The sequence below is a fragment of the Scyliorhinus torazame genome, chromosome 28, assembly GCF_047496885.1.
Source record: "Scyliorhinus torazame isolate Kashiwa2021f chromosome 28, sScyTor2.1, whole genome shotgun sequence".
Taxonomy (NCBI): domain Eukaryota; kingdom Metazoa; phylum Chordata; class Chondrichthyes; order Carcharhiniformes; family Scyliorhinidae; genus Scyliorhinus; species Scyliorhinus torazame.
Genome location: NC_092734.1, coordinates 32,133,858 through 32,147,164, shown reverse-complemented (window position 1 = coordinate 32,147,164; position 13,307 = coordinate 32,133,858). Strand labels below are relative to the sequence as shown.

At 55.5% G+C, this 13,307-nt stretch overlaps 1 protein-coding gene across 1 annotated transcript in view; it reads right to left on the bottom strand.

Moving 5' to 3' along the window:
• Window positions 1-13,307, bottom strand: part of LOC140403666 (glutamate dehydrogenase 1, mitochondrial-like) — a 138,522-nt gene that overhangs the window by 82,246 nt on the left and 42,969 nt on the right. The window contains exon 2 of the mRNA XM_072491826.1: window positions 2,390-2,470. Within this exon, the coding sequence (XP_072347927.1) occupies window positions 2,390-2,470 (81 nt within the window). The remainder of the gene's footprint in view (window positions 1-2,389; window positions 2,471-13,307) is intronic.

The following is a 13,307-nucleotide window of genomic DNA, read 5'->3' as shown; positions in this document are numbered from 1 at the left end:
CTCCTCCCCCTCCGCCACCTCCACTCCTCCGCCACCCCCCCTCCCCCGCTCCTCCCCCTGCTCCGCTCCTCCCCCGCCCCCCACCTCCGCTCCTCCCCCACCTCCGCTCCTCCCCCCCCACCTCCGCTCCTCCCCCTCCGCCACCCCCGCTCCTCCGCACCTCCTCCTCCCCCCCCCCTCCCCCACCCCTGCTCCTCCCCCACTCCCCTCCTCTGCTCCCCTCCTCTGCTCCTCCCCCACCTCCGCTCCCCCCTCCCCCCCACCTCTGCTCCCCCCTCCCCCCCCACCTCCGCTCCCCCACCTCCGCTCCCCCCTCCCCCCACCTCCGCTCCCCCCTCCCCACCTCCGCTCCCCCCTACCTCCCCCCACCTCTGCTCCTCCCCCTCCCCCCCTGCTCCTCCCCCTCCCCCACCGCTGCTCCTCCCCCTCCCCCACCGCTGCTCCTCCCCCTCCCCCACCGCTGCTCCTCCCCCTCCCCCACCGCTGCTCCTCCCCCTCCCCCACCGCTGCTCCTCCCCCCTCCCCCACCGCTGCTCCTCCCCCTCCCCCACCGCTGCTCCTCCCCTCCCCCACCGCTGCTCCTCCCCCTCCCCCACCGCTGCTCCTCCCCCTCCCCCACCGCTGCTCCTCCCCCTCCCCCACCGCTGCTCCTCCCCCTCCCCCACCGCTGCTCCTCCCCCTCCCCCACCGCTGCTCCTCCCCCTCCCCACCGCTGCTCCTCCCCTCCCCCACCGCTGCTCCTCCCCCTCCCCCACCGCTGCTCCTCCCCCTCCCCCACCGCTGCTCCTCCCCCTCCCCCACCGCTGCTCCTCCCCTCCCCACCGCTGCTCCTCCCCCTCCCCCACCGCTCCTCCTCCCCCACCGCTCCTCCTCCCCCTCCCCCACCGCTCCTCCTCCCCCTCCCCCTCCTCTGCTCCTCCCCCACCCCCTCCTCTGCTCCTCCCCCACCCCCCTCCTCTGCTCCTCCCCCACCCCCCTCCTCTGCTCCTCCCCCACCCCCCTCCTCTGCTCCTCCCCCACCCCCCTCCTCTGCTCCTCCCCCACCCCCCTCCTCTGCTCCTCCCCCCCACCCCCCTCCTCTGCTCCTCCCCCCACCCCCCTCCTCTGCTCCTCCCCCCCACCCCCCTCCTCTGCTCCCCCCCCCCACCCCCTCCTCTGCTCCCCCCCCCACCCCCCCTCCTCTGCTCCCCCCCCACCCCCCTCCTCTGCTCCTCCCCCCCACCCCCCTCCTCTGCTCCTCCCCCCACCCCCCTCCTCTGCTCCTCCCCCCCACCCCCCTCCTCTGCTCCTCCCCCCCACCCCCCTCCTCTGCTCCTCCCCCCACCCCCCTCCTCTGCTCCTCCCCCCACCCCCCTCCTCTGCTCCTCCCCCCCACCCCCCTCCTCTGCTCCTCCCCCCCACCCCCCTCCTCTGCTCCTCCCCCCCACCCCCCTCCTCTGCTCCTCCCCCCCACCCCCCTCCTCTGCTCCTCCCCCCCACCCCCCTCCTCTGCTCCTCCCCCCCACCCCCCCCTCCTCTGCTCCTCCCCCACCCCCCTCCTCTGCTCCTCCCCCCACCCCCTCCTCTGCTCCTCCTCCCCCCCCACCCCCCTCCTCTGCTCCTCCTCCCCACCCCCCTCCTCTGCTCCTCCCCCCCACCCCCCTCCTCTGCTCCTCCCCCCCACCCCCCTCCTCTGCTCCTCCCCCCCACCCCCCTCCTCTGCTCCTCCCCCCCACCCCCCTCCTCTGCTCCTCCCACCCACCCTCCTCTGCTCCTCCCACCCACCCTCCTCTGCTCCTCCCACACACCCTCCTCTGCTCCTCCCACACACCCTCCTCTGCTCCTCCCACACACCCTCCTCTGCTCCTCCCACACACCCTCCTCTGCTCCTCCCACACACCCTCCTCTGCTCCTCCCACACCCTCCTCTGCTCCTCCCACACACCCTCCTCTGCTACTCCCACACACCCTCCTCTGCTACTCCCACACACCCTCCTCTGCTACTCCCACACACCCTCCTCTGCTCCTCCCACACACCCTCCTCTGCTCCTCCCACACACCCTCCTCTGCTCCTCCCACACACCCTCCTCTGCTCCTCCCACACACCCTCCTCTGCTCCTCCCCCCGCTCATCCCCTGCTCCCCCCTCCCTCTGCTCTTCACCCAGCCCCCTCCCCTCCTCTGCTCTGCTCCCCCTCCCCCACCTCAATTTTCAAAAAATAAAAATGTGCAAGCGCTACAGGGAGAAGGCAAGGGAATGGCATTAAATGAATTGCTCATTTGGAGAGCTGGTGCAGGCCAGAGAGGTTGAATGCACGGTGAAAATTGTTAATCTCCCAGATACGGTTGGAACGGTTCAATAAACTCAGAAATTGCAAAACAAATGATCAGTAAACTGATCTGAGTACTTACCAACCACTGCACATTTGTAAGTCATCAGAGAGGCCAGGGCTTTCACTTCATCTACACACACATCCATGCTGTAACGGATCCCTGAAATTAGACACAGAAACTCAAATTTTCATAGTATAATCACAGCAGCACATAGGAACCAAAACACACTAATCTACGGACGGAGAGGTCATCTTTAGGAATATTTCAACTTCTTTTGTTGAGAACTTCAATTGCCTGTTATGGAAGCAACCAATTATCAGAATAATCTCACTTTCCAACTCCCTCCGTGGGGAAGAATCAAACGGAGTAATTCTCAACATTTGGGTTGTAATGTTTAATTAGTGAACACGACATCTTAAACCTCAATTGTGGGCTTCCCCAAATTCTCTCTCCAACTTCTACAAAAATAGTTAATAACTGCACAGTCCCAAGCCAGCGAACAACTGAAAAAACAAGGGGCTGTATTCCCCGTAGCCCGACGGCGAAATTGAGATCGGCGATCGGGCGGAGAATGGATTCCAACGCCGGAATCGGGGCCGATGCCGGTTTGATGTCGGTCCGCCCCTCCAAACCACATCATGGTGACGCGCACACCGTCATCGGCTGGCCCACCTGCGATGAGCAGCCCCCGATGGGCAGAGCTCTCGACAGCACAGGCCACGTGTCAGGAACCCTGTGTGCCGGCTGTGGACAGTGTCCAGCGCTGCCACACTCGTCCGGGATCCGTGCCGCTGGCCGGGGGCTTCTGCTCGGGCTGGGGATCTGGTGGGGGTGGTGGGGGCTGTGGGGTCACGGTTGACGGGTTAGGGTTCGAGCACGGCCGCTGCCATGTCTACAGCGCAACCGGGCAGGGACCCAGCTATTCTCTAATGTTAAACTGACCAGCCTGTTGTTACAAGGACTGCCCTTGCGTCGTTTCTTCAATAAAGGGCGTCGCATTTGCCATTCTCCAATCCTCTGGCAACTCCATTGTATCGAGGGAAGGATGTAAGATTACGGAAAGCCCATCCCGTTGTCTCCACCCGCAACTTCCCTTCGCAATTTGGGATGCAAGCCATCACGATAAACTGACTTATCTGCTCTAAGCATATCCAGCCCTCCCAGTACGCCTGGCCTCAATTTTCATCCCATTAATTTTCTCAGTCATGATCTTACTGATGGGCAGTGCAGGTTCCGAGGACCGTATATGACACACTGCTTTCCCCCCCAGTTCTTACGCAAGGTGTTCTATCTAGGCTGTCACGTATCAACAGTTTCATTTATTGTGAGCCGTCATGGTTTAAACTCTATATGTAATGTGACAAAAGATAATTAAGCCAACATAAATAAACACAGACAAAGCCCTTCACATTACTCTGGTTCACACCTCAAGGCATGGTGCCAGTGATAAATGTTGTCAGTTGTTAGGTTAACTATTTTATTATGGCTTTTGGTGACCAGAGTTCTTAAATTGTTTGTGTATCCCAGTGATGGAACTGAAACAGTGCTGGCTTGTTTGGACTTATTCTGCCATTGAGGGAGGGATCAATTCCAAATCAGGATATAATATTTATTGTAGTGACTGACCATGAACAAACCTTGCATTGTACAGTGTAAAAGAAGGCTGCAGTAATAACAATCTTTATTAGTGTCACAAGTAGGCTTACATTAACACCTGCAATGAAGTTACTGTGAAAAGCCCCTAGTCACCACACTCGGGCGCCTGTTCGGGTACACTGGGGGAGAATTCAGAATATCTAATTCGCCTAACAAGCATGTCTTTCGAGACTTGTGGGAGGAAACCGGAGCACCAGGAGGAAACCCACGCAGACACGGGGAGGATGTGCAGACTCCACGCAGCCAGTGACTCAAGTCGGGAATCGAACTTGGAACCCTGGGTGTGTGAAGCAACAGTGCTACCCATTGTGCTACCATAGTGCAGCACGGTAGCATTGTGGGTAGCACAATTGCTTCACAGCTCCAGGGTCCCAGGTACGATTCCGGCTTGGGTCACTGTCTATGCGGAGTCTGCACATCCTCCCCGTGTGTGCGTGGGTTTCCTCCGGGTGCTCCGGTTTCCTCCCACAGTCCAAAGATATGCAGGTTAGGTGGATTGGCCATGATAAATTGCCCTTAGCGTCCAAAATTGCCCTTAGTGTTGGGTGGGGTTACTGGGTTATGGGGATAGGGTGGAGGTGTTGACTTTGGGTAGGGTGCTCTTTCCAAGAGCCGGTGCAGACTCGATGGGCTGAATGGCCTCCTTCTGCACTGTAAATTCTTTGATAATCTATGAAACCACCCATAATACCGTGCCATGTCGTGCAGTATCTGAAATAGGTGCAGTGAAAGTTGGTGCACAATGCAAGACCAACTTGGTGTTAAACCTGCTGTACGTCACAATGAATACTGCAATGTCTGTGTGTCTTCTGCAAACCCAATTTGGGCCTACTGTGCATTTTTTTGCAACTCCCCTCACCTGGTTTAACTTTCATTGCACCTCCGTATTCTAAATCCATTTATTTTGCTGCATCACCTCACATATTCCAAAGTCTCCCTCAAAACCTGCACCTTCCAGGGACCTTCCTAATTCTTCCCCCAATTCCCTTCACTATTTCACACAAGGCCAGCTAAGCTTGCTTCCACAAAGTTTCAAATGACTGGTTAGAATAAAATCTTCCAAACAATTTTGAACAGTCACACATTTATGTCTTCATTGCGTTTGATATGGAGTTCAGTTAAGTAGCTTGACCAGCCAAACCTTTGATGGTCAAGAGCCTCAAAACGTGGCCCCACGCTATGAAAGTCTGCACACTGAACAGATTTTCAAGACTTTTTGGAGGCCTGGATTCAGATCATCTGTTTGTTAGCAGAATGAGAGAGAGAGAGAGAGAGAGAGAGAGAGAGAGAGCGAGAGAGAGAGAGAACGGATAGTATAATATTTGGTGTATATACATCAATGCCCTTGAAGGAGAAAATCTATCCACTTTACCTGGTCTGGTCCATATGCAAATCCAGATCAATAGCAATGTGATTGGTTATTAACAGCACTCTGATATGGCCCAGCAAGCGCCTCAGTTGTACCCAAAAAGGCAACTTAGCATCATATTCACTGGCAATTATCGATGGGCAATAAATTCTCATCGTACCAGTTACATTTACATTCATCTGAAACAGTCATTCCCTCCACCACTGACACACAATGGCGGCAGTCTGTACAATCAACAAAATGTACTACGGCAACTCATCAAGCTCCTTCGACAGCACCTTCCAAACCCGTGACTTGGACTCCACCTAGCAGAAGGGCAACAGATGCGTGGGAACACCACCACCACAAAGTCCCCTCCAAGCCGCCCACCATCCGGACTTGGAAACGCATCGCCGTTAGATCACTGTCACTGGGTCAAGATCCTGGAACTTCCTCCCTTACAGAACCGCACCACATGAACTGATCTGCAGTAGTTCGAGGCGGTGTCTCGGGCAATAAGTGCTGGCCTAGCCAGCAATGCCCACGTCCCACGAAAGAATGAAAATAGGCACTGAGATACAAGGCTAAAGGGGACGTTAATGAGGGCAAATAAAGCAACAAAATATGACTGTAATGTGGTGTCAAGGGCAAGCGCACAATCATTATCAATAACTGCTGTCCAAAAAGAGTGGCAGCAAGTTGTTTGACTCAATGTGGAGTATTGAATGATTAATTGAAAAATGAGGTACTGTCACCCCAGCTTCTGTTGATCTTAATCAGACCAGGACAGAAGGCAGAGGACAGGGACAGAGAATTAAAATGGCATGGGGCCGATGTTCAAAGTCACACTTGTAGAATGAGCAGAGGTGTTTAGTAAAGTAACCGAGAGGTCTGCATTTAGTCTCCCCCGGTGTACACTGTGAACAGCACAGTCTAGAAAACTAAACTGAAAAAACATGGAAATCACTGCTTCACCTGGAAGGAGAGAGAAGACACTAGTTGCTGCTCCTGAGCTTGCATGGGGACGTGGCATTGGAAGGGGTGGCTGAAGAACCATAAGAAATAGGAACAGGAGTGGGCCCTTTTGTGCCAGCTCCGTCAGTCAATCAGGTCATGCTGAGCCGACATTCCTCACGCCCATTTTCCTGCCCTTTCTCCGCAACCCCATTCCCTTACTGATCAAGAATCTATCTATCTCAGCTTTAAATATTCACCAGGATTTTGCCCCCCCAAGCTCTGTGGGGCAAGGAGCTTCGACGACTCATAGAATTTAGTGCAGCGGGAGGCCTTTCGGCCCATCGAGTCTACACCGGCCCCAGAAAGAGCACCCTACCTAAGCCCACACCTCCATCCTATCCCCGTAACCCAGCAACCCCGACACGGGACTGGCCCAGAAAAGAGATGGCTAGTCGGCGCCGGGGGGGAGAGCCCCTCCAATCTGGTGATAACGTGGAATGTGAGGGGCCTGAATGGGCCGGTGAAGAGGGCTTGAGTGTTCGTGCACTTAAAGGGACTGAAGGCGGACGTGGCCATGCTCCAAGAAACACACCTGAAGGTGGCGGACCAGGTCAGGCTAAGAAAGGGATGGGTAGGACAGGTATTCCACTGGGGACTGGACGCGAAGAACAGAGGGGTGGCAATATTGGTGGGCAAGCGGGTGTCATTTGAGGCCAAGACTATTGTAGCGGACAATGGAGGGCGATATGTAATGGTGAGCGGTAGGCAGCAAGGGACGTGGGTGGTGTTGGTAAACGTATACGCCCCGAACTGAGATGATGCAGGATTCATGAAACGCATGTTGGGGTGCATTCCGGACCTGGAGATAAGAGGCCTGATAATGGGAGGGGACTTCAATACAGTGTTGGATCCAGCACTGGACCACTCCAAATCAAGGACTGGAAAGAGGCCGGCGGCGGCCAAGGTACTTAGGGGGTTTATGAATCAGATGGGGGGGGGGGGGGGTGGACCCATGGCGGTTTGCAAGGCCGCAGGCCAGGGAATTTTCTTTCTTCTCCCCTGTACACAAAGCCTACTCCCGGATAGATTTCTTTGTTCTGGGTAGGGCGCTCACCCCGAGGGTGGAGGGGACAGAGTATTCGGCTATAGCCGTTTCGGACCATGCCCCGCACTGGGTGGAACTGGAGCTGGGAGAGGAGGGGGACCAACGCCCGTTGTGGCGGCTGGATGTGGGACTGCTGGCGGACGAGGTGGTGTGTGGGAAGGTGAGGGGGTGTATCGAAAGGTACTTGGAGGCCAACGACAACGGGGAGGTGCGGGTGGGGGTGGTATGGGAGGCGTTGAAGGTGGTGATCAGGGGAGAGCTAATTTCCATTAGGGCTCCTAGGGAGAAGACAGAGGGTATGGAAAGGGAGAGGTTAGTGGGGGGGGGGGGGGATTTTGAGAGTGGACAGGAGATACGCAGAGGCCCCGGAGGAAAGATTACTTGGGGAAAGACGACGGCTCCAGGCGGATATTGACCTGTTGACCACAGGGAAGGCGGAGGCACAGTGGAGGAAAGCGCAGGGGGCGAACTACGAGTATGGGGAAAAGGCTAGTCGGATGCTGGCACACCAGCTCCGTAAGAGGATGGTAGCGAGGGAAATAGGGGGTGTCAAAGATGGAAGGGGAGCCACGGTTCGGAGTGCGACGAAAATAAACGAGGCATTCAAGACCTTTTATGAAGAGCTGTACAGATCCCAGCCCCCAGCGGGGGGAGAGGGGATGAGACGATTCCTAGATCAGCTGAAAATCCCGAGGGTGGAGGAGCAAAAGATGGCTGGTTTGGGGGCACTAATTAAGTTGGAGGAGCTAGGGATCTAGTGGGGCGGGGGGGCGGGGGGGGGGGTTGTGACAACTGGGTTGCTGCTGCGGAAATCCAAAAGGAAATGGCTAAAGAGAGGGTGGTCGGGGGTGGAATGCGACGCTGGGGGGAGCGAGCGGGAGCCCGGAGGCGGGATATGGGGCTGGCCTAGAGAAGGTAATGGCTAGTCGACACGGGAGGGGGGCAGGTAGCCCCCCAGTGAGGCTGATCACGTGGAACGTGAGAGGCCTGAATGGACCGATAAAAAGGGCCCGAGCGCTCGCGCATTTGAAAGGACTAAGGGCAGACGTGGTCATGCTCCAAGAGACGCACCTAAAGGTGGCGGACCAAGTTAGGCTAAGGAAAGGATGGGTGGGACAGGTGTTCCACTCAGGACTGGACGCAAAGAACAGAGGGGTGGCCATTTTGGTGGGGAAACGGGTAGCATTTGAAGCAAAGAACATCGTAGCAGATAGTGGAGGTAGATATGTAATGGTGAGTGGTAGGCTGGAGGGAATGGAGGTCGTGTTGGTTAATGTGTATGCCCCAAATTGGGACGATGCGGGGTTCATGAGACGGATGCTGGGGCGTATTCCGGACCTGGAGGCAGGAAATTTGATTTTAGGAGGGGACTTCAATACGGTGCTGGACCCGGGGCTAGATAGATCCAGCTCAAGGACTGGAAGAAGGCCGGCAGCGGCCAAGGTACTAAAGGGGTTTATGGACCAAATGGGGAGAGTGGATCCATGGCGATTTCTTAGACCCAGGGCTAGGGAGTATTCCTTCTTCTCCCACGTCCATAAAGTGTACTCCCGGATAGATTTTTTTGTTTTAGGAAGGTCGTTGATCTCTAGGGTGGAAGAAGCTGAATACTCAGCCATAGCGGTTTCGGATCATGCCCCACATTGGGTGGACCTGGAAGTAGGAGAGGACAGGGAGCAGAGAACACTGGCGATTAGATGTGGGACTGATGGCGGATGAGGGAGTGTGTGCAAGAGTGAGGGGTGTATCGAGAGATACCTGGAGGTCAATGACGACGGCAAGGTCCCTGTGGGAGTGGTCTGGGAAGCACTAAAAGCGGTGGTCAGAGGAGAGCTGATTTCTATTGGGGCCCACAAAAGGAAAACAGAGGCCAAGGAAAGGGATAGATTACTGGGGGAGATTTTAAGGGTGGATAGGGAATTTGCAGAGACCCCGGAGGAGGAGCTGTACAGGGAGAGGAGACGACTCCTGACCGAGTTTGACCTTCTGACCACCAGAAAGGCGGAGGTACTGTGGAGGAAGGCACAGGGGAGGAGGTATGAATATGGGGAAAAGGCTAGTCGCCTGTTGGCGCACCAACTGCGAAAGAGGGCAGCAGCGAGGGAGATAGGAGGAATTAGGGATGAAAGGGGAGACACTGTGCGAAGGGCAGGAAAGATAAATGAGGTGTTTAAGACCTTTTATGAAGAACTGTATATGTCTCAGCCCCCAGAGGGAGAGGAGGGGATGCGGCAGTTCCTGGACCAGTTGAGGTTCCCGAAAGTGGAGGAGCAGGCGGTGGCAGGCCTGGGGGCGCCGATTGAGGTGGACGAGGTTATTAAGGGACTGGGAAGCATGCAAGCAGGGAAGGCCCCGGGGCCAGACGGGTTCCCGGTGGAATTCTACAGAAAATATGTGGACTTGTTGGCCCCGTTGTTGGCGAGGACGTTCACTGAGGCCAGGGAAGGGGGGATACTACTCGGAGGCGACGATATCGCTAATTTTGAAGAGGGACAAAGATCCGATGCAGTGTGGGTCCTATAGACCTATTTCACTATTGAACGTGGATGCCAAACTGCTAACAAAGGTGCTGGCATCGAGGATAGAGGACTGTGTCCCAGGGGTGGTGCACGAAGACCAGACAGGGTTCGTAAAAGGGAGACAATTGAATGTTAACGTGCGACGGCTATTAGGGGTGATAATGATGCCCTCAGTGGAGGGGGAGGCAGAGATAGTGGCGGCAATGGACGCAGAGAAGGCATTTGATCGGGTGGAGTGGGAATATTTATGGGAAGTGTTAAGGAGGTCTGGGTTTGGGAACGGATTTATTCGCTGGGTTAGACTACTTTATGGGGCACCGACGGCAAGCGTAGTTACAGGTCGACATAGATCGGAGTATTTCCGACTATATAGGGGAACAAGACAGGGATGCCCGCTGTCTCCATTGCTGTTTGCGCTGGCAATTGAACCTCTGGCCATGGCGCTGAGAGACTCCAGGAAATGGAGAGGGGTGACTAGAGGGGGAGAAGAACACCGAGTCTCGTTATACGCGGATGACCTATTGCTATACGTGTCGGACCCAGCGGGGGGGGATGACAGAGGTTATGCGAATCTTGAGGAGGATCGGGGAATTTTCGGGATATAGATTAAACATGGGGAAGAGTGAATTATATGTGATACATCCAGGGGACCAGAGTAGAGAGATAGAAGGCTTACCGCTAAGGAAAGTGGAAAGAAACTTCCGATACTTGGGGATTCAGATCACTAGGAGCTGGGGAACCTTGCACAGACTTAATCTGACACGGCTGGTGGAACAAATGGAGAAGGACTTTAAGAGGTGGGGCATGCAGCCTCTATCGCTGGCGGGCAGGGTGCAAGCAATTAAGATGATGGTCCTCCCGAGGTTCTTATTTGTATTTCAATGTCTCCCTATTTTAATCACCAGGACCTTTTTTAATAAAATAGACAGGAGCATTACGAGCTTTGTGTGGGCAGGGAAAGTTCCGAGAGTAAGGAGGGGGTTCCTTCAGCGCAGTAGGGACAGAGGAGGACTGGCACTACCGAACTTGGGAGATTATTATTGGGCCGCCAATGTGGCAATGATACGTAGATGGATGATGGAGGGTGAGGGAGCGGCGTGGAAAAGGCTGGAGAGAAGGTCCTGTAAAGGGACGAGTCTCGAGGCGCTGGTGACGGCGCCACTACCGTTCTCACCGAAAAAGTACACCACGAACCCGGTGGTGGCGGCAACGCTGAACATATGGGGACAGAGAGGGGTGCGGGGAGCCCTGGTGGGGTCCCCTATCAGGAACAACCACAGGTTCGCCCCAGGAAGAATGGATGGAGGATTTCAAAGCTGGTACCAGTTGGGAATTAGGAAGGTGGGAGATTTATTCATAGATGGGACTTTTGCGAGCTTGGGAGCACTGGAGGAAAAGTATAAGTTACCCCGGGGGAATTTCTTGAGATATATGCAGGTGAGGGTGTTTACTAGACAACAGGTGAGGGAATTTCCGCGGTTCCCGACACAGGGGATACAGGACAGGGTGCTTTCAGGGGTGTGGGTCGGAGAGGGCAAGGTGTCAGAGATTTATAGTGAGATGAGGGAAGAGGGGGAGGAGTCGGTGGGCGAACTAAAAAGAAAGTGGGAAGAAGAATTAGGGGAGGAGATAGAGGAGGGTATGTGGGCTGATGCCCTAAGCAGGGTAAATTCCTCTTCCTCATGCGCCAGGCTTAGCCTGATTCAATTTAAGGTGCTACATAGAGCACACATAACGGGGGCAAGATTGAGCAGGTTCTTTGGAGTGGAGGACAAATGTGGGAGGTGTGGCGGGAGCCCGGCAAACCACGCACATATGTTTTGGGCGTGCCTGGCACTGGAAGGGTATTGGAAGGGCGTGACGGGAGTGATTTCGCAGGTGGTGAAGGCCCGGGTCAAACCAGGCTGGGGGTTAGCTCTATTTGGAGTTGCGGAAGAGCCGGGAGTGCAGGAGGCGAAAGAGGCCGACGTTGTGGCCTTTGCGTCCCTAGTAGCCCGGCGCAGGATCCTACTCATGTGGAAGGAGGCGAAACCCCCCGGACTGGAGGCCTGGGTAAATGATATGGCGGGGTTTATTAAACTGGAGCAGATAAGGTTTGCCCTGAGAGGATCGGCTCAAGGGTTCACCAGGCGGTGGCAGCCATTTCTCGACTGCCTAGGGGAACGTTAGAGGGAAGACGGATGACCAGCAGCGGCAACCCCCGGGGGGGGGGGAGGCTCAGTTGAGTATAGGTCAAGAGAGTACAAGGTTTTGTTACTTGTATATTATTATTATTATTGTTAAAAAGTTGAAACATTTCTGTTTTGTTACTGTTATCGTTTCGCTTGTTTTGTAAGCGGGAAAAATGTTGCTCAGGGAAAAAAAATTTCAATAAAATATATATTTTTTAAAAAAAGTTGGAGGAGCTGAGCAAGGGTTTGGGGAGCATGCAGGCGGGGAAGGCCCCGGGACCGGATGGGTTCCCGGTGGAGTTCTACAGGAAGTACGCAGACCTGTTGGCCCCGCTACTGGTGAGGACCTTTAATGAGGCAAGAGAGGAGGGGACCCTGCCCCCGACAATGTCGGAAGCGACAATTTCTTTGATCCTAAAGCGGGACAAGGACCCACTGCAATGTGGATCGTACAGGCCGATCTCGCTCCTCAATGTGGATGCAAAGTTGCTGGCAAAAGTGCAGGCCACGAGGATCGAGGACTGTGTCCCGGGGGTAATCCACGAGGACCAGACGGGATTTGTAAAGGGCAGGCAACTAAACACCAATGTGCGGCGGCTCTTAAACGTGATAATGATGCCATCGGAGGAGGGAGAGGCGGAGATAGTGGCAGCTATGGACGCGGAGAAGGCCTTTGACCGAGTAGAGTGGGAGTACCCCTGGGAGGTGCTGCGTAGGTTTGGGTTTGGGGTAGGGTTTATCAATTGGGTTAAGCTCCTTTACAGAGCCCCGATGGCGAGTGTAGTGACGAACCGGCGGAGGTCAGAGTACTTTCGACTGTACCGAGGGACGAGGCAGGGGTGCCCCCTGTCCCCCCTGTTCGCATTGGCGATCGAACCATTGGCCATGTCATTGAGGGAGTCTAATAAATGGAGGGGGGTGGTCCGAGGGAGAGAAGAGCATCGGGTGTCGCTATATGCGGATGACCTGTTGCTGTACGTGGCGGATCCAATGGAGGGGATGGTGGAGGTCATGCAGACTCGAAGGGAGTTTGGGGAGTTTTCGGGCTATAAGCTCAATGAAGGGAAGAGTGAGCTCTTTGTATTACAGGCGGGGGACCAAGAAAGAGGGATAGGGGACCTACCGCTGAGGAGGGCGGAGGGGAGCTTTCGGTATCTATGGATCCAGATAGCCAGGAGTTGGGGGACCCTACATAAACTGAATCTGACGAGGTTGGTGGAGCAAATGGAGGAGGATTTCA